This window comes from Crotalus tigris, unplaced genomic scaffold (genome assembly GCF_016545835.1).
Source record: "Crotalus tigris isolate CLP2741 ecotype Arizona unplaced genomic scaffold, ASM1654583v1 scf7180000017573.2180621, whole genome shotgun sequence".
Lineage (NCBI taxonomy): Eukaryota > Metazoa > Chordata > Lepidosauria > Squamata > Viperidae > Crotalus > Crotalus tigris.
In genome coordinates this window covers 347,905-367,515 of record NW_024096483.1, presented here as the reverse complement: position 1 = coordinate 367,515, position 19,611 = coordinate 347,905, and the positions used below count along the sequence as shown (strand labels likewise).

Sequence of the window (19,611 nt, the reverse complement as noted above, 5' to 3'; positions counted from 1 at the left end):
ACCGCACCCACCCCATTGCCAGCAATGGGAAAAAAGTCGCAATACGTCGCAAGTTTGACGTGCTCTAAGTGGTTTACGGTGTCGGCATATTGCCCCCAACAATCTGGGTCCTCATTTTACCAACCTCAGAAGGATGGAAGGTGGAGTCAACCTTGAGCCGATCAGGATCAAACTCCTGGCAGTGGGCAGATTTAGCCTGAAATACTGCATTCTAACCACTGCACCATCATGGGTCAACCAACATATAGTCTTACTTATTAAATAAATCCAGGTAAGTTCATTCAAGCCAAAACATTCCACTTTGGTTTTGTTATCCACAGAACAATTTTCCAGTATTTGCTTGGCTTATCCATGTAATGTTTTGCCAACTCTAAATGAGTAGCGATGTTCTTTTGGGAGAATACACTTTTTCCTTGCAACCCTGTCATGCATACCATTGTTGTTAAAAATGTTTTCCTGCTGGTAGTCTCATGAATACTGACATGTGCAATTGCAAGAATTTAATTTAGTCTCCTAGATCAGCAGTCCCCAATCTTTCTGGCTCCGTGGAACAGCAGTGGCAGCGAGAGGAAGGGGATGATTTCATATGTGTGCCTGCTGCTTGCATAAATGGAGCTTCACATGCTTGTCTGCTGCTTGCACGTTATATTCTTTACAGCTATCTTTTTCTCTGTGTATGCCTTATCCAATATCTTTCACTTCGTTTTTGTTATAGTTATTCTCTTACATGCATTTTTCCTTATCCGCCTTTATTTTCCTACACGCATTTATCAATCAATAGGAACAGGCTATCTTTATTCAAACTTATATCCCTTTCTCCATTCTCTTAACAGAATAACAGAGTTGGAAGGTACCTTGGAGGTCTTCTAGTCCAGCGGCCAAACCTTTTGGCCTCCAGGGACTGGTTCTGTGGAGAATTTTCTGCAGACCAGGGGATGGGGAGGGGCCTGATTTCGCATGCTGCCTGCATCCTGCATGTGCGCAGATGGGGCTTTGCTTATTTGTGCAACCTAGTTTCTGGCATGCCTTGGATGGTTGCCGGTCCACAGCCTGGGGGTTGAGGATCCCCGTTCTAGTCCAACCCCTTGCTCAAGCAGGAGACCCTATACTATTTCAGACAAATAGTTGTCCACTCCCCTCTTTAAAACCTAACCTCCAGTGTTGAAGAGGGTCACAGGCATATGCTGAGTGCATTTTTGTTTCTTTTGTTAATTCGTGCCTTAGCTTTTACTTTCCTACACATGAATCTCACTCTTCCATGTGATATGTTTTCTCCGTATGGTGTCATAGATGCTGAACTTTGCTAGCCATCCTACCATTAGTCTTTCACATACTTTTTAGTATGATGGATAAGGTTTAAACTAGATTACCAGCTGTAATCATATTTCTGATAACAGTAAGAACAGTACTGGACACTTCAGACACATTTTGGCCAATATGACACCCTTTCAAGTGCAACCTAGGGATTATCTTAGAAGTCCTGTGTATTGACACACATTCAGTATGGGTAGAATCAAATCTATATTCCATGTAGACCACCAGCCACAATGATTCTCTTAACATCTTGACATTATTATGCTGTGTCTTTTGAGTCTCCCGCTCCAAAAAGCAACTTTTCTGAGGAAGGTTTAGGTACAATTTTTGCAAAATAACAGATTCTGTATTTGCTGTTCCAGAAACTGGCACTCTGGAAAGGCTTGAAGCACATAGGCAAGTATAGGAGAGGAAAAGCTTGATTTGAGGAATGACTTTTGTAATAGAAAGAAATTATTTCATCATCAGATGTCTCAAAATAGTTGAAAAGAAGCAGCAAACCAAAAAACTTGTTTTTTTAAATGATTGACATCTTAAACAATAAAGGAAACAATATGAATGTTAGATATGTGATCTCATTAAACAGATGGGGATGATAATATTTGCAGACAGGATTAAATTCTCAGGCATAGTTTGATATTTTAAGAAAGCATAGAGTTAAGGCAATTAGACATTTGACCAGATTTGTTGCAGCCTGGCGTAAGTTTATAAAAGGGGTGATTCACAGCTTCATAAGGTGCCTCGCCCGGTTGTTCAAATATTTTGTTTTACTTTGTGATTTGCTGAAAATATGTAGGAGTACTGTATAAATTTAGCTTTCCTGCCAATAAGTTGAGTGATATTATAAAATGAAATATTTATACGACAATGAGTTATTACAGCTTATCATGAGTGCAAAACAGAAAGTTGAGAAAGGTTTTGAGAGAGACAGAAAAAAATAATAAAAATGTTTTAGCTTCCTGTGTATCAATTTTTTATATCATTTCTATAGGTACAAGGTGTTCTACTGACTTTGCTGAAGTTCCTTCTATCTTAATGGAATACTTTGCAAATGATTACCGAGTGGTGAACCAATTTGCAAGACACTATAAAACGGGTCAGGTAGGAAAACATTTTTTTCCTAAATCATTCCAATTACCTAATGTTAAGTGAAAAAGTATTTTATTTTCTTCACTTCTCCTCTCACATTAACCATTATACAAACAGAAGTGTAGTTGTTGAATCTGTCTTTTAAAAACTCTTCCTAAAACAGGCTGTTACAAATCAGTATTATCTTAGCTTTTTATGCATTATAAGATTTTTCAAAACATTAATAGAGTAGGGATCCAAAAGATGGTAAAGGCTGTTTCAGATATTCAGTATTTTATAGCAGACTTTCCTTATTTATCAGGATCAGACAGACATTCAGGTACTCCTGAACTTATGATGGCAGTTGAAAATGGAATTTCCGTCACCAAACTATATGGTCATAAAGCAGGATTGCATCTAAGTGTGAATCGGTTGCCAAGAGCCCAGAACATAACTACTGCTAATTATGACGATTTATTCAGTGCCATCGTGACCTTGAATTAGGTTGTAGGTAAAGGACTATTTTTATAAAATTCAGTTGAAAAATTAGGTTGGAATGACTGTTCTTCAAGAGGTTTCAGTAGATCTGCTTGTGTACATGAAGGTGCAGCACTTTTGATATATAGAGCAAAAAAGGTGTTCTAGAAAAGACGTGGGCATGCATGCCACAACTATTGGCATCCTTTTAAAGAAGCTGCATATTTTCCCAAGAATGTGTTTGAAGTAAGGAAGTGCTGACAGTATGTGTCAAGATGTTTCAGAGTCAGCATGGGCAGGCTGCCAGTGTCTCCATATCTCGCAATACATATTTTCCTGGGATTGCAGAGCTACAAAGCAAATCCATAAAAAGACACAGCTTCTCTAAGGAGATATGAGGAAGTATAACATCAGTGCCCATGCCCTTCAAAAAACCCTTTCCTACTTTGGAGCAGAAATGATCCACATAGTCTTTGAGTCCATGCAGTTTTATTTCCAACAGTTTTTGGAAGTGTTTTGCTTATACAATACTGCTTATTAAATTAAAAATATTCCAGAACCTAAACATCTAACATTAATATCACATAGATATTTCTATTGCAAAGGAAATTTAACTTTTTAATCACTTTCTGGAATTACGAAATAGAATTGTGAATTGAAAGAAAAATGCATCCAGGAATTATTTGTACAGAATAATGGTAAACATGCTTTCTTTAAAGTAGGTCCATAGACTCAGTTTTCACCTTTATTGTTTACTACCTGCCATCTCTTATTTTTTTCAAATGCCTTAACAGAATTTGTAGGTTTTTTTTTTTAATTTACAAATTTGGAGCCAAGCATTTAGAACCCATATCTTTCTTACATATTCCCAAGTCTGATCTCTTGTGGAAATTGATTGGCATAAACTTGCTGTGCACCAGGAAGCAATTGAGTCAACTTTAATTTTGACTTGATTAATAGACAGGATGGTAGGATTAGGATTGATTCCTGAAACTGCTTTTTTGTTTTAATGATTTTAAATATTTGCCTCTTATGTATATTTTTTAAAAAAATTGAATTATTTTAAAAATAATGATTGTTTAAATGTTTCATACTTTGTAATTTTAAATATAAATATGTGTAATCAGAATCTGAGAATAAACCTGTTGTTTGTTATGATAATGTGGCTTGCTTACAATCTATCTTGTTTTAGGAAAATCTTGTTTTCAATCTCTTAGAAGTGGAGCCAAAAACATGCTTGCTTTTTTCTTCATTAGTTATGCTCACTGAAAAGTGTTGCATTGATTTAGTGCTCCTAATTATGTCAGTTTTACAAAAAATTATGCAAAAAGCTTTTCATCAAAGATTCTTGGTTATGGAACAAAAAAAAAGTAGAACTAAGAAGTGAAATTTCCTTAAACAAAGGAATTATGTGAAAACACTCAGTAAATAGTGCTTTTTAAAACAGCTTTTACTTCTCAATAAAAGTCTAGTCTGTATATCGTCTTTTACATAAGACTTGCTTTGCTAGATCAAACTGAGGAAATTCCAAGGGCAGTTTTCTTTTCTCACTAATGGTTTGTCATATTTCTCACTAAATTCTACAGCCTGAGGACCTTTCAAGTTACTCTGCCCTAAAGCTTTTCAGAAACAGTATGAATTTCTGTAATGTGTTTGAATTTATCTAGTCATCTAAGAGAATAACTATCAGTGCAATCCACATATCAATCCACTGATAATTATATATTAGGAATTCTACTTCCTTTGGACTATTCCTAATTTTATAACCTGTATATACCTATACAATATAAGCTATACATTACTTAGTGTACTTAGGACTATTCCTTTGGACTATTCCTAATTTTATAACCTGTATATACCTATACAATATAAGCTATACATTACTTAGTGTACTTAACTACACCCCACTGAGTTCATCAATATGTGTATATGACTGTTGATTTCCACTATCTTCTTTACTCTTTCTCTGTTTTTTGTTTCAGCTGGTCTCTAATATCATCTAACCGTGAATAGCAGGATTTTGATACTTCTACCTTTTCCCTCCATTTGTTTCTTTACATCTATTTCCAATTAGTCATTGTTCTATCCTTTCCTCCTGATGTTTCGGTATGTCCTAAATAGACTCTTCTGGAGGAGGGCTGCTCCTCTAAATTTCATTTTTAAATGAATATACATGTTCTGCTTATTTAAATATCTCGACCATGTGATAAACAGAATAAAAGAATTATGGACTTGGGAAAGGACCGTGAGGATCATCTAGACCAAACACCTTTAATAATACAGGCATACATTAAATCATCTTTTAGTGGTGGCCATGCAGGCCCTTAAAAAAACTGCAGAGATGGAGAGAAGCCTTAATATATGTAGATAGACTGTTCCCCTATTACACTGACTCTATCATTAGGAGTTCTTTCTTTATAAATATATGAAATGTAGGTCATTACAACTTATGCCCATTATATTTGGTCCTAATTTTTGTGACAGTGAGAAATAGTTCTTGACCATCTTTCCTACAGCACCCATTTATTAGCTGAACAGTGATAGTATGTCTCCTTCAGTCTTCTTTCTCCATATTAAATATCCTAAGTTCCTTCGGCCTGTCCCGATAGGTCATGTCCTCAAGTTCTGTATCATTTTCATCACCGTGTTCCAAATCTGTTCTAATCTGTTACTATCCTTCTGGAAATGTAGTGCTCGAAATTGTACATAGTACTCCAGATTTAGGCTCACCTTCCTCTAATTTGTCATTGGTTCTGTAAATAAAAGCTATGTTGCCTCTCGTAAACTCATGATTAGCAATTAATGTCTACTGGATTGTTTCTGTAAAAGGTATGTTGACGTTTTGAAAGAGTCATAAATCATTAACATGATACTTTTTCTGTTCATTTTTAGCAGGTATTTAGAAATTCTAGCCTTAAGTATAACTAGAAAACCCATGACTTATTGGGTGATGGTTTCAGTTAGGTCATTGTTTCAGAGATATTTTCTTATCTAAATATCATTCAACAGAATGACCATGAGCAGGCAAAAAAAACAGCGAGAGCAAAAACCATTACAGATTTGCTACAAGCTCCCCCACTGACTTTGCTTTTAGAAAGTTTGCAGGGACAATGCCAGTGAGGAAGCTGGCAGCAAAGGTTGCAAGTTTTGTGGGTAAGTTCTATCCCACTATGCATCCTCCTCCAGTCTTCCACCCTGTACACCCTCCCTGCACCACAGCCTCCTCTGACCCCACTTTTGTACGCCCTTTCTGAGCTGCGCTGCATTCTTCTGCACCCTCCCTGACCTTGCTGCACTTCTTACTCCCTTGCTCCCTCCCCCACCAGGTAACAGCCACTTACTTACCTGCTAGCCTTGGACTTGCAACTTCCTGCCAACTTCCCCACTTCCCTTATGGGAAGATGGTAGGGAGCATCAGCAATCCTAATCAGATTTAACCTTCCCCCTGGTTTCCCCATTGTCTTGAGGAAGCTGTTACAGATGATTGGAAATGATTATTATGTAACTATGGTTGAATGCAGCAGCAGGGCGGTCTTGAAATGGCAATGCTGAACTTTGTCAAATTTCAGTGCCATGGGAGTCATGAGGTCCAAATTTTGTAAGTTGTCTATTTGAGGTATCTTGGCTCAAAGCTTGTTGAAATAAATAAATTATAATTAGAGGTGCTTCATATATAGACTTTTTCTTATGTTTAAAGACCTTCTGTCAGTCAAAACAGTGCATACATATAATTTGCAACAATTGCATATTTACTGTTGCTGTCAAGCAATTTTTAAATATGCATGTCTTCCAAATAAGTTGTTCTATAATTTTCACATACAACAGGATGAATATAAATGTGGTTTTGCCATAAAAAGGTATGGAGGAAAATATCACGTGCGATACATCTTTGTTCCGATGCTGAAGCTCTGATCTCAGGATTAATATGGTGCTTCAACTGTGCTAGGATAATACAGTATTTCCTCCTTGCAAGTATCCTAAAGACTGTGGCACAGAGGTAAATTATTTATTTGTGTTGCCCAATTCCCAATAACAAAGAACTCCCTTCATTTGCTCCAGGGAATTGCAAACCTGAGTTTCTATTCAGTATCTTTGTGGGATTGTGGTTTGCCAAAACATCAATTATCAGAGTTCTGCTATTGTGTCCTGTCTTAAACAGGATGACATTTGACAGTTCAGAACCCTTTTTTGGGGAGGGGGAATGTGATTTGAAACAGTTAAAATATAAAACTGTGAAAAATGCAAATTACATTGGAAAAGTCAATTTGACTGATGCTCTGCTAAGAATTAGAGCTCCATAAAATAAACCCATTTACTGCTGTGAAAGGTTTCCCAGTGTTTTTAGTTTTTTAGTCAAAAAAAATAATACTTCAGTGGGGAGATGCCAAATGTGCAAATGGAAAAATCTGTTTTAAATGTTTTGGGTACCATAGTAAGACATAACCAGTCAAAAGGACATTTAAAATGAAAGAAGATGTTGAATTATATCAGAAATCAATTCTTTCTTTCCACATCTAAAGGCAGCAAAAAAAAGCATCTTCTGTGGTATGTCTCCTTGCATACTCATAGATCTCCTGTTTCTGAATATGAAGGTTTCATTTACTGATAGCAGTGTTCCAATATCTCAGGGGTTGCCACAAAGAAGAGGGAGTCAAGCTATTCTCCAAAGCACCTGAAGGCAAGACAAGAAGCAATGGATGGAAACTAACCAAAGGGAGAAGCAACCTAGAACTAAGAAGAAATTTCCTGACAGAACAATTAATCAGTGGAACAACCTGCCTCCAGAAGCTATGAATGCTCCAACACTGGAAATTTGTAAGAAGAGATTGGACAGCCATTTGTCTGAAATGGTATAGTGAGCAGGGGATTGGACTAGATGACCTCCAAGGTCCCTTCCAACTCTGTTATTCTGAATGATACAAGATAAATTCAAATTGCCTTGCATAATCATTTCACCTTGTGCACTCATTCACTACTTATTCTTGCAAAACATATGGCTGTTCAAACCAAATAGGCAACTGAGAAGATAATAATGGAGATCACTACTGCATTTTTTTAAAAAAAATGTTAACACCTTTGGGGGGGGAAGGCTGATATCAAAAGCAAGTATGAACAGCACAATGAACAATTGAACATGAAAACTATTTTCAGGCATCGTCCTCCCAGCTGAGTGCTTTGCAGGTGAATTAAAATTTCAGTTTTCCTAACCCAGTGCCATTGCCATTTTGGAATTAGACTCAAAATTCAGCATATCTGAAGGGGAGAATTATTATTGTTGTTGTTGTTATTTTATGTTCTTCTAAAAAGTGTTAGGTATATGTTCAAGATCAAATCATGGAATCTGGCAATCTTCTTTAATTTAACATGGGACTTGCATATATCTTTCATGTTATAATTGAGCTCGTTCACCTCCTTTTATTTTTAATAAAATCATGAAAGAAGAAAATACATATAGTTCACAGTTGGAGTGTGCAGTTGGTGCTCTCTGAGCTTGGCTGTTTGCTTGAAGATGTTTCTTTATCCAGCTAGGTAACATAAGTGCAAGATTGAGACTCTCACTGATGAGGTTAAGTTGTTGAGTAATGAAATGTTTTCAGGCAAACAACTAAGCTCAGAAAGCACCCACAACTCCACAATGAACTGAAGCAATGTTGTAAAAGAAGAGTGGGGCAAAATTCCTCCCCAACAATGTGAAAAGACTGATAAAGTCCTACAGAAAATGATTACTTCACGTTATTGCTGCTAAAGGTTGTTCTATAAGCTCTTGAATCATAACATTTGCTTAGTTTTTACATGTGGCTTCTCCATTTTGGCTTTCTTTTTGGAAAAATAAATGACATGGTATAATATGTCAGGTGTTGTTGTTCATCTAAGGGTTGTATTTACCTACTTTTAAGAACTGCTAGGCCAAAAATGCCATAAACCTCCTTTAACAAGAAAACAAAAATATTTAGAACCTCTTATAGCCCTTCTTGTATTGAACATACTTATCATGTTGCAGTGTGAGTGAAGATGTAGATTGTAACACAATGATGCAGTATTGTATGTGTATTTAATTTAGGCCTGTTCTCCATATCTACTGCCACATCCTTGTTTAATCAATGCATACCACTGCATCATTATGGGCTATAGTTCTGGAGCCCAGAGGAGTAAAAGATTACGTGGTAAAGTAGTAATTATCAGCTACTTTCTTTTATTAGAAGAGCTAGGAAGAAAATATTGTGTCCATTTGTTTAGCTTTCATCTGTATGGTGTTAATTAGGACTGTGTGTGGTCGGGCATTGAAGTCTGTGTTTTTTGAGTATGTTTATGTTCTTTACAGTTTGGAGAGGAGAAGAGAGCTATTTCTTTAGTTAAAAAGTCTGACCCTAATCAAAGGATCCAAAGCTGGGGAATAAGGCCCAGAAGAGCTGCATTACTACTGTACGGAACAAATGTGTGTTGGTTAAATGGTGCTATAGAAAATTACAGCGTTGCTTATTTAATGTTCCTAAATTTTTATAATTATATGACTGTTTTTGGATGGAAAAATTATAATCTTGCCTGAATGACTACTATGCAAAAAAGCCTTTACTTTTAGGAACATTCCTTATCTATTTTTCACTTCCACTTTAATTTTTTTTGTGTTGAATAGCTTTTATGCAGCTGATTTGTTTTATTCACCAGATATAATAATTGGTATAGACTTTAATATATTGTTGTGTGTGTATGTATGGGTGTGCAACTTTAAGTTACTTAAGTTAAGTCCCTGCAGTTATTTTGCAACTGTGGAGTCCTTGGTACTCTCTGAATTTATTGCAGCTGATTCATTACCCGATTAGATAGCATTATCACTGCAAATGAGTTGGGGTTTGCTCCCTGTTTACATACAAGTTTCCTGGCAGAACATACATACAGTTTACATACAGTTTCCTGGCAAAACAGGCCAAATAGTTTCTTCCTTGGTGGTTCCTTGATTTGTTTTCTGCCTGATAGTTTGCCTGGTATGGATCCTTGCTTATCTAGAGGCAAACAAAGTCATTACTAAAAGCCAACATGGGTTTGTCAAAAATAGATCATGCCAGACAAATCTTATTGCATCCTTTGACCAAGTGACAAAATTAGTGTATTAGAGGAATGCTGTGGACATAATTTATTTGGACTTCAGTAAGGCATTTGATAAAGTAGATCACAACCTACTACTTGACAAGATAGAAAAATGTGGGGTAGACAGCATCACCACCAGATGAATCCATAGCTGGCTGACTGGCCATACTCAGCGTGTGGTCCTCAATGGAACCGTATCTGCATGGAGAGAACTGTGTAGTGGGGTGCCCCAGGGCTCTGTTCTGGGCCCAGTGCTCTTCAACATCTTCATCAACGATTTGGACGAGGGGATAGGTGGGGAAATCATCAAATTTGCAGATGACACCAAGCTGGCAGGAATAACCAACACTCCAGAAGACAGGCTTAGGATACAGGAGGATCTGGACAGACTTGAACACTGGGCGCTATCTAACAAAATGAAATTCAATGGTGAAAAAAGTAAGGTTCTACATTTAGACAAGAAAAACCAAATGTACAGGTATAGTATAGGGGGTATCTTGCTCAATAGTAGTAACTGTGAGAGGGACCTCGGAGTTCTAGTGGACAATCACCTAAATATGAGCCAGCAGTATGCTGCACCTGCCAAAAAGGCCAACACAGTACTGGGCTGCATTAACAGAAGGATAGAATCAAGAGCACATGAAGTGTTAATACCACTTTACAATGCCTTGGTAAGGCCACATTTGGAATACTGCATCCAGTTTTGGTCACCGCGATGTAAAAAAGATGTTGAGACTCTAGAAAGAATACAGAGAAGAGCAACAAAGATGATTAGGGGACTGGAGGCTAAAGCATATAAGGAATGGCTGCTGGAATTGGGTATGTCTAGTTTAATGAAGAGAAGGATGAGGGGGGACATGATAGCAGTGTTCCAATATCTCAGGGGCTGCCCCAAAGAAAAGGGAGTCAAGCTATTTTCCAAAGTGCCTGAAAGCAGGACAAGAAGCAACGGATGGAAACTAAGCAAGGAGAGAAACAACCTAGAACTAAGGAGAAACTTTCTGACAGTGAGAACAATTAACCAGTGAAACAACCTGCCTCCAGAAGCGGTGAATTCTCCAACACTGGAAGTTTTTAAGAAGAGACTGGACAGCCATTTGTCCAAAATGGTATAGGGTTTCCTGCCTGAACAGGGGGTTGGACTCGATGACCTCCAAGGTCCCTTCCAACTTTACTATTGTTATTATTAATATAAAAAACAAAAATAAATATTTCTAAATGTGCCTATTCCTTATCCTTTCTCAGCCTATGTATTAAAGTCAGATTTCTTTTAAAAACCATATTACTAAAGGGGGCATGTCAATGTTAAATAAGCCAAGATAGTTAACAATTTAGTTAATCCATGGCAGAGTCAATATTCATTCTTTATTTCTTTACTTCATTGGCTTCTTTACTGTATCAGCTACTACTTGGCCTATAAAAGGACTATATCAATGATATATAAGATACATCATTTTATCGGTCTCAAAGACTTTCTTCAGGTTTCCTGCCTGAGCAGGGGGTTGGACTAGATGACCTCCAAGGTCCCTTCCAACTTTACTTTTATTATTATTTATCTAAATACTGGAAGGGATATATTTTAGTCTTTTTGTTTTCTTCCTGTTTTTTTAAATTGTCTTTTGAATGCTGTGTAAAGGTAGGTATCTCTATGTGTCTAATAATGGCTGATTTGTCTGAATGCCAGGCTTTCAGGAATTCCCTAGCATTTTTTATTTGGCTTGCTCTAAGATGCAAATAGTTTCCCAGTTGAATTGATTTTGAATCTGTCTGTGTGTTATGAAATTTAAGGAGTTTTTGCCATATTTTCTCACAGCTAATTGGGGATCATGAATATACTCTGCTAGTCTTTAAGCTGTCTGTCTTATACTGCATGTTATAAATGACCCTTGGTTTTTCTGGCAATATTTTTAGAAGTGGTTTGCCACTGCCTCCTTCATAGGACTGAAAGAGTTGCCCAGCTGGTTTTGTGCCAAAGGTGGGACTGGAATTCACGGTCAACCAATTTCTAGCCACAACACCAGACCTGCTCTTTGTATTGCTTTAGTATATTGTATATATTTCACATGTAAAAGTTTGTGGTGTGATTGAAGATTTACCAAGACTTTTTAGAAGCTAAGAAAAGCTTTCAGTTTATTAGGCAGGATTACATGGCCTAAGAAGTAGCAGGCTGCACCTGGATAATGTAGTCCTCGGTTGAGCTTTAAGTTAAAAATGCTTGGTTAAGACAGTTCAAATCAATAAAAAAAGACTATAGATAACCAAAAAAGATATTGAATCAGTACTGTAAAGTTTATATTACATTAAAATATAAAGTCCATTTTTTATGTATTATGATTCCATGCATAAGATTGTAATTCAAGAATGGTCTCCAATTAAAATTAAAATCTACATCAGATTTACTTTTTAAATGCAAAGTTATTCTATTTTATTCTAGACATTGAGCCATGCCTCCACCATTTAGCCATCCATTTTTCCAAAGAAGACATCATTTTCCTCAATAAAAGGCATCGGGGTCTTTGCAGACATTAACATGCACAATGCCAGTTTATATATTTTGAAAAGATATATGGTTTAGTGAAATTTAATAACATCTCAGGTGGCAATGCAACCCTAACATTTTAGAATATATATATATATATATGTTTTTGATTTTTTTTAGTTCTCTATTCTCCAGTGCTTTTGGTTGTGTTTCCACTTGTTCTAATACTTCTCTTTCAGTAATAAGAAGGTAACAAGGTGGGGCTAAACTAAGCATCTCTTTATAAAGAACAATTAGAAACCCAGACTTTGTTCCTTCTTAGCTTAAGGATATTTTATAAACCTACCTTTATTAGCATTTATTTTTTGTTAATCATATATCAAAATTGTTTGAAACATGTTCTCTTTTTCTTCTCTTTTTCTGTTAAAGTCACTACCTAAAAACATGGTGTCAAGACTCTGTGAATCTAAAAAAGTATGTGCTGCTGCTGATATGCAACTTCAGGTAGGTTAATTGATTCAAAGTGAAGTTAAATATATTTAGAAATTGTAACGAAGCTTAAATTAGTCCACTAGTCTTAAATTGTAAGATGTAATTGATTAATGTAGAGTTTGTGCAACATCTTAACAACACTGGAGTATTAAAAAAATCTTATTTTAACATTGTCTATGATTTTAATAAGTAATCATATAATGCGTTGAAGCTTCGTTTGTTTGCCCCTTAAGTAAAATATCTTGGAAACCACCAGTTTACAATATAATCTGCGGAGGAGAGGAAAAGGGTTGTTTACATTGCAGGAGTGGATTTAGATGGTTTGTTAATCTAACTTTGTTATTTTACAAAATTAAAAATTAAACAGGACTGATACAATCCTTTAAAAATGTTTACATTTTATTTATTTGTGTGTTTATCAAATTTCATCAAAAGTGAATCTGGGTTGTGTACAACAATGTATAAATTAGAACAAATTTATAGTAAATGAACCTATTTTATCCAAAGCATAATTTATATGAATGCATGTTTTTAAATAAAAATCTAATTTATTCCCTTCCTAAATTGATCTATTTAAGGTTAATTTATGTCATGTATTCTTAACTTTTTCCCCATCTTCCATTATTTTCATTTTAAGGACAGTTCGTTTTATTTGCAACAAAATACTCAATACAGGTTTCATCAAATATTCTTTTATGAAAATACTTTTCATGTGTATTCTGAAATAATGAAAAAACCTTTAGGTTAACTTTTGAGGAGATTAAGCAGTAAAAAAATATTTTTACAAGCTCAGTAGGGATGGAAATCACATCAAAATAACTCCCTTTTTTACTTGGTGAAAAAAAATGATATGCATTGTTGAGAGTGGGAGAATGCATAACACATAATCCACATTTTAGTCAATTCATCCGGTATTGAGTGAAAACCAATCCATGTAACTCATTAACTCTGCTAGTGGTGGTTGTTTGGAGATTAACTTTGTTCAAATAATCTCTTCAGTTTGCTTCATGTAATTAGCTTGATGACAACATGAAATGATTCTTATTTTTGTGAGCAATTTTAAAGAAGCATTAACTTTAAAGGGGAGGAGGGGATCTTGCTCAAATCTGAAAATGTTCCCAAAGCTCTGGCTTTAGAGAACCTCTGATAGAGTTTAAAAGGTGGGAGGAAGTATCTATGCCTGGGCTGCCTTTTTTTTTCAATATTCATAGCAGGGATCAGATGATGCCATCAAGATGGCAAGATGGTGCTTGTTGACCTGAAAAGTGGACCCCACCCCTGGGGGAAAAAATATAGGATGATGATGATGACACATAGCAGGAATCTGACCAGTCAATGAACCTATCTGGTGTCCTAAAGTCCCAATGAAGATGCTGACTCTTGGTCCTCTAGATATGCTGTCTTTAAAATAGTCCATTCTGAAAGGCATTGGCCCTTACTGCCTTGAGGGCAAGAGTAATAATAGCACAGTCATAAAAACTTTTTTGGGGAAGAGCAAAGAGACAGTTCTTTTGACATAAGCTTTCATTGGAAATTGCAGGAGGATTAAGAGTTATACCTAGGTCATCCACCTCATCCTGCAAAGAACGAGGACAATCTGAAACATATTTGTGGTTACATGCCTGTCTCTTCCAAGTCACTGCAGGATATCAAGGCTTAGATAATTATAGTAAATTAAATTCTTCGCTATTTCCATTTCATTTCTCTTCCAAATCCATAATTATATTGGGAAATGTAGAATACCAAATCCATGATGATAAAGGTGCTTAGTTTTTATTTTTAATATCAGAAAAATAATTTCTAGATTAGGCAGATAGATGGACTGCTGTTTAATTTTTATATTAAAAGTCATATTTTAAAAGTATACTTGAATCACTCCAATGTATTAAGTTTTGTTTCCCCCACCACAAAAAAAAACAATTAGCAATTAAAAAGTTCTCAGATACATTTAATAGCCTCCCAGACACCTGGAGCAAAAAATAAAAAGATGTCCAGCAAAATGACTTGTCCCAGCAAAGGCAGGTTGTAATGTTCTGCCAACTTTCACAGAACTTGGAGCTAATAATTGGTTACTTAGATTTATTTGAAATATCTGGATGTAGTTAAGTCAGTGTTAAGCTAAATGTGTAAGCTAAATGTGTGTAACCTGTAGTTTAATCTTAATTTCAGAAATCATTCCATAATTTATTTCAGCTATATAAAATAACAGAAGTTTTATCCATACTTCTTGCAGGGTAAAATTTTCGTAGTCTAAGAATATAATATGTACAAAAACATATTATATGCAAAAGTATGCTATCATTTAAAGATCAAACTTACAGTCCCATAAAAGTAGATGGGATTCATTTTGAAAACTTGAATGCATCAACAAAATAATTGTAAATGTAAGTTGTTCAATATGATTTTTCTTGAAGAAGAACCAAAAAGTACATCTACTGTAGTCTTATTTTTTTAAATTTTGCTCCAAGTCTGGTTAATCATTCTGAATGCTGTATGTTTGTGTGTGTGTATGTGTGTGTATGTTGGATTTCTGCATTTGATTTCTATCAATATATTTGTCTAGGTTTTTTATGCTGTCTTGGATCAAATATACCATGGGAAACATCCTTTAAAAAAGTCAACCACAGAAATTTTAAAGGAAACTCAAGAGAAATTTTATGGATTGCCGTATGTTCCTGACACTGTGAGTAGCATATCTCATAAATTAAGAAAAATAAAGGTTAGCAATTGTCATTTTCATATTAATTGCCAAAAGGTATTTTCTTTTAGTGGCATATTCAACATCCTATTAAGCATTTTGTAATGATTTCTTAATGACTATATTTTCCTAAAATTCTCATAATTAGGATTTCAAGAACTGCCTGACTTTCCCCATTCTGCGGCTTTACTTTTAGTGCATTCCCATTAAGTAAATTCCTATCAAAGTTAATGGGAACCACTTGGGATGCTATAGACATTTCAAGGAGAGGGAACACAGGATAAATGTTATTCTCTTCCATTTCCTTTTCTCCAGTTGTTTTTTTTTCCTGTGTTCTATTGTACACTTCATAGAATATCCAGAGAGATATACTCTGACATGCACCAATGAGAGAACCTTTTAGAATTACATGTAATCTCATAGGGTTTTTGTTTGTTTGTTTGTTTGAGTTGTTAATATTTTATAAAAAGCAGGTGGGCTATTTTTAGAATCAAATATGCATTGTTATCACTTCAGTTTACAAGAACAGAAATTCAAAAAATTGCATTTTTGAATCAGTTTTGAAAATAACACTAAGTTTTGGAATGCTTGTAATTTACTGCGTTAGTTAAGTATGTGTACTTTGAACAGGGTCATCTTAAAATACATGGTAAAACCAGCTTGAAGAAGCTGAATGTAGGAAACAGATCATGAAGTGAATATGGGATAAGCCTCTTTGTGGAACATGGGATAAGCCTCTTTGTGGAGTGTTCTGTAAAAACTCTGTGGTGGCTGCTTCATAGGGATCATTTCATAAATTTAACATTAATTTCAAAATCTTCATGGCTACTTTTCAAAGAAGAGCTTTTCATTTCTGTATCTAAACAGGTACATTACTGATAACACCATCGTATAGAGAAAATTAATATTGCAATGCTGTATATTCACTGTAAATCACATTGAGTTCAGTAAAGCTTACTCCTAAATAGACACAGCTAGGTTTCATATAGAGGGACCCAGAGGTCTCTACTTTTGCCTGTCTTTTGTAAGGCATTGAAGAACTGGATTTTCCCCCAGCATTGGGCCAGGAAGTTAAGGGAACCTAATTTATTTGGTTTGATTTGTTATGGATGTATGAGCTGCTTCGAGTACAAGATATTTTCATTGTTTTAGTGGGTGTTTTTTTTATTTTTTTAAACTTATTATTTGTTAATTCAAGTTACATGACTGTCATCTTAAAGTCATATCTCTGGGCGATTAACGTTATTAAAAATATTAAGGTATAGAAAGCAGAAAACAAAACTGCAGCCACACTAAAAAACAGATCCATTAAATTAGCAGAGCAATAGCAGTAGCACTTCAACTTATACTAGTAAGCAGTTTACACAATCAGCATATTGCCCCCAACAATTTGGATCCTCATTTTACCAACCTTGGAAGGATGGAAGGCTGAGTCAACCTTGAGCCAGTCAGGATTGAACTGCTGGCAGTCAGCAGAATTAGCCTGCAATACTGCATTATAACCACTGTTCCACCACAACACAGCATAGATAGTACATGGGTCCAGCTTCCAGCTCCTGACTCCCAGGTGGCTGTCACTATTTTTCTAAGCTGCCCAGACTCACATGGCAAATGGTAGCCTACTGAATTAACAGAATTAAGTTCCATTGAGATCTAATGGACATATTGATAACTAGTCTCAGTAATTGCAGTGAAGATTCTCAAATCCCAACAACTGGTTGTTATGTCAGTCCTGTGCTCCATAATGGCTGGTATATTTCTGTATTCAAGACCCATATGGTATCTTTCTAAAAACACCTAAGTGCTTAACTGCATGTGAAATTCCTTTCCTCTTTTCCAATATAAACTACTACAAAAATATTTATGTCTCTTGTCCTACTTGGTTTATTTATGAGTTGCTAATAAAAGCAGAGAAGCGTTATAAATGGAAACCTTTAATCTCTTACTTAACTCACTTTTCAAAATGTCATGGGTCTTTTAAAATCTTTTTTTACGTTCTATTTTTGGGTTCCATTTATTTTTATATATGATTTTAGGTTATAATTCCCTACACCTGGGATTGAGTCTCACAGTGAAATTTATTTTGGGTAATCATAAGTTTGCATTATTAAAAGGTAATAATATTAATGACCAGAAGATTATGAAGTATGTCTAAATAGCACTGAGTACAAAATTACTTTCAATCTAAGCCTAAAATACGCAATAAATCAATGTCTACAAATATGCAACCACAGAACTTTGTTCACTATTATGTGTCCTGAGGATAAATATTTCTTTCATTCTCAAGTTATTACATGTTCTTTTTGTTACTCTGCATAATGTAATTTTAAAAACTAGATTTCAAAAATCACAGTTAACACAAAGAATTGCTTATTCACAATGGGTACAAACAAAAAACATGCCAGACTTCTAACTACACAAAAAGAACACTTAAATAATTTCTAATGCCAGGCTTCACAAGGCCTTCATAAAATTAGAAAGAGGAACAACTTGCAACAGGCCATTTTGTTTTCTAGATCATAAAATGCTAGTGTTTTATTCAGTAGTAGAGTTGGAAGCAGTGATTATAATTTGGGATCTGTTGAACATATAGAAAGTTGAGGAGATTTAGGGCCTCAGGTGTTAATTTTTTCTTAACAGGATGACTTAAAAGCCAATTTTGCTCTATCTTCAAAGTCTTAATTCTCTTTGGAAATAATTCTGAGCCTTTTACAATGTATTTTTTATAATTTATCTTGCTTTTATACCCTATGCCTTGGTTCACTTCCCCAAAGCATGTATCTCTGATGTGATTCATCTCATTCGTTACAGTTTTTCACAAAACAGCATACATGACTTTCATGGAGTTTGGAAAATGCTGGACTAGGTACATATATGCCTGCTTCCATGTATGACATGCATTCTGAATATTATTTGTAAATGGAAATCTTTCTATAGTCCAGGCTCAAATCTTAATTCAACAAATTTTTACTAATGCATTATCACAAACATAGGTAATAACAACAACAACAACAACAATAATAATAATAAAGTTGGAAGGGACCTTGGAGGTCATCTAGTCCAACCCCCTGCTCAGGCAGGTAACCCTATACCATTTCGGACAAATGGCTGTCCAGTCTCTTCTTAAAAACTTCCAGTGTTGGAGCATTCACTGCTTCTGGAGGTAGGTTGTTCCACTGGTTAATTGTTCTAGCTGTCAGAAAGTTTCTCCTTAGTTCTAGGTTGCTTCTCTTCTTGATTAGTTTCCATCTGTTGCTTCTTGTCTTGCCTTCAGGAGCTTTGGAAAATAGCTTGACTCCCTTTTCTTTGGGGCAGCCCCTGAGATATTGAAACACTGCTGTCATGTCCCCCCTTGTCCTTCTCTTCATTAAACTAGACATACCCAATTCTATAGGTCCATGGTGGCAAATTTATGGCACGCGTGCCACAGGTGTCATGCAGAGCCCTCTCTGTGGGCATGTGCGCTGTCCACCCCAGTTTTAGGCCTTCAGCTGGGTTTTATAAAACTTTTTCGCTTTAGGCCTCCACCGCCGTGTGCAAAAAAAAAAAAAAAAGTTCAATCAATTTCAACTTCTTGCGGGAAAAAAAAAGTTCTTGCAAAGTTGGAACTGATTGAACTTTTTAGTCCCACCCAGTGTGCCGTTACCACCACAGCCACACCCATCCAATGGGCCATGCCCACCCAATTGGCCCGCCCATCCAATGGGTTATGCCCACCCAATGGGCCACACCCACCCAGCACCCGATGAAACATAAATGGGTTTTGGGTTGCAGTTTGGGCACTCGGTCTCTCAAAGGTTTGTTATCACTGCTATAGGTTCTATAGACTTTGAAGTGACATTATATTGGTGTTCTAAAGAGACAGGCAACTAATTAAATTTTACTATCATATAAATTTCTTAATTAAAGCACTAGACGAGGGGTAGGCAACGTTGGCTCTTTTATGACTCGTGGACTTCAATTCCCAGAATTCCTGAGTCAGCATTTGTACACTGTC

At 35.8% G+C, this 19,611-nt stretch overlaps 1 protein-coding gene across 1 annotated transcript in view; it reads left to right on the top strand.

Annotated features, from left to right (window-relative positions):
* LOC120313877 (mitochondrial intermediate peptidase) overlaps nucleotides 1-19,611 on the top strand; it is a 53,664-nt gene that overhangs the window by 22,901 nt on the left and 11,152 nt on the right. Inside the window, exons 14-16 of the mRNA XM_039356261.1 lie at nucleotides 2,306-2,415; nucleotides 12,854-12,928; nucleotides 15,480-15,599. Coding sequence (XP_039212195.1) covers nucleotides 2,306-2,415; nucleotides 12,854-12,928; nucleotides 15,480-15,599 — 305 coding nt within the window. The remainder of the gene's footprint in view (nucleotides 1-2,305; nucleotides 2,416-12,853; nucleotides 12,929-15,479; nucleotides 15,600-19,611) is intronic.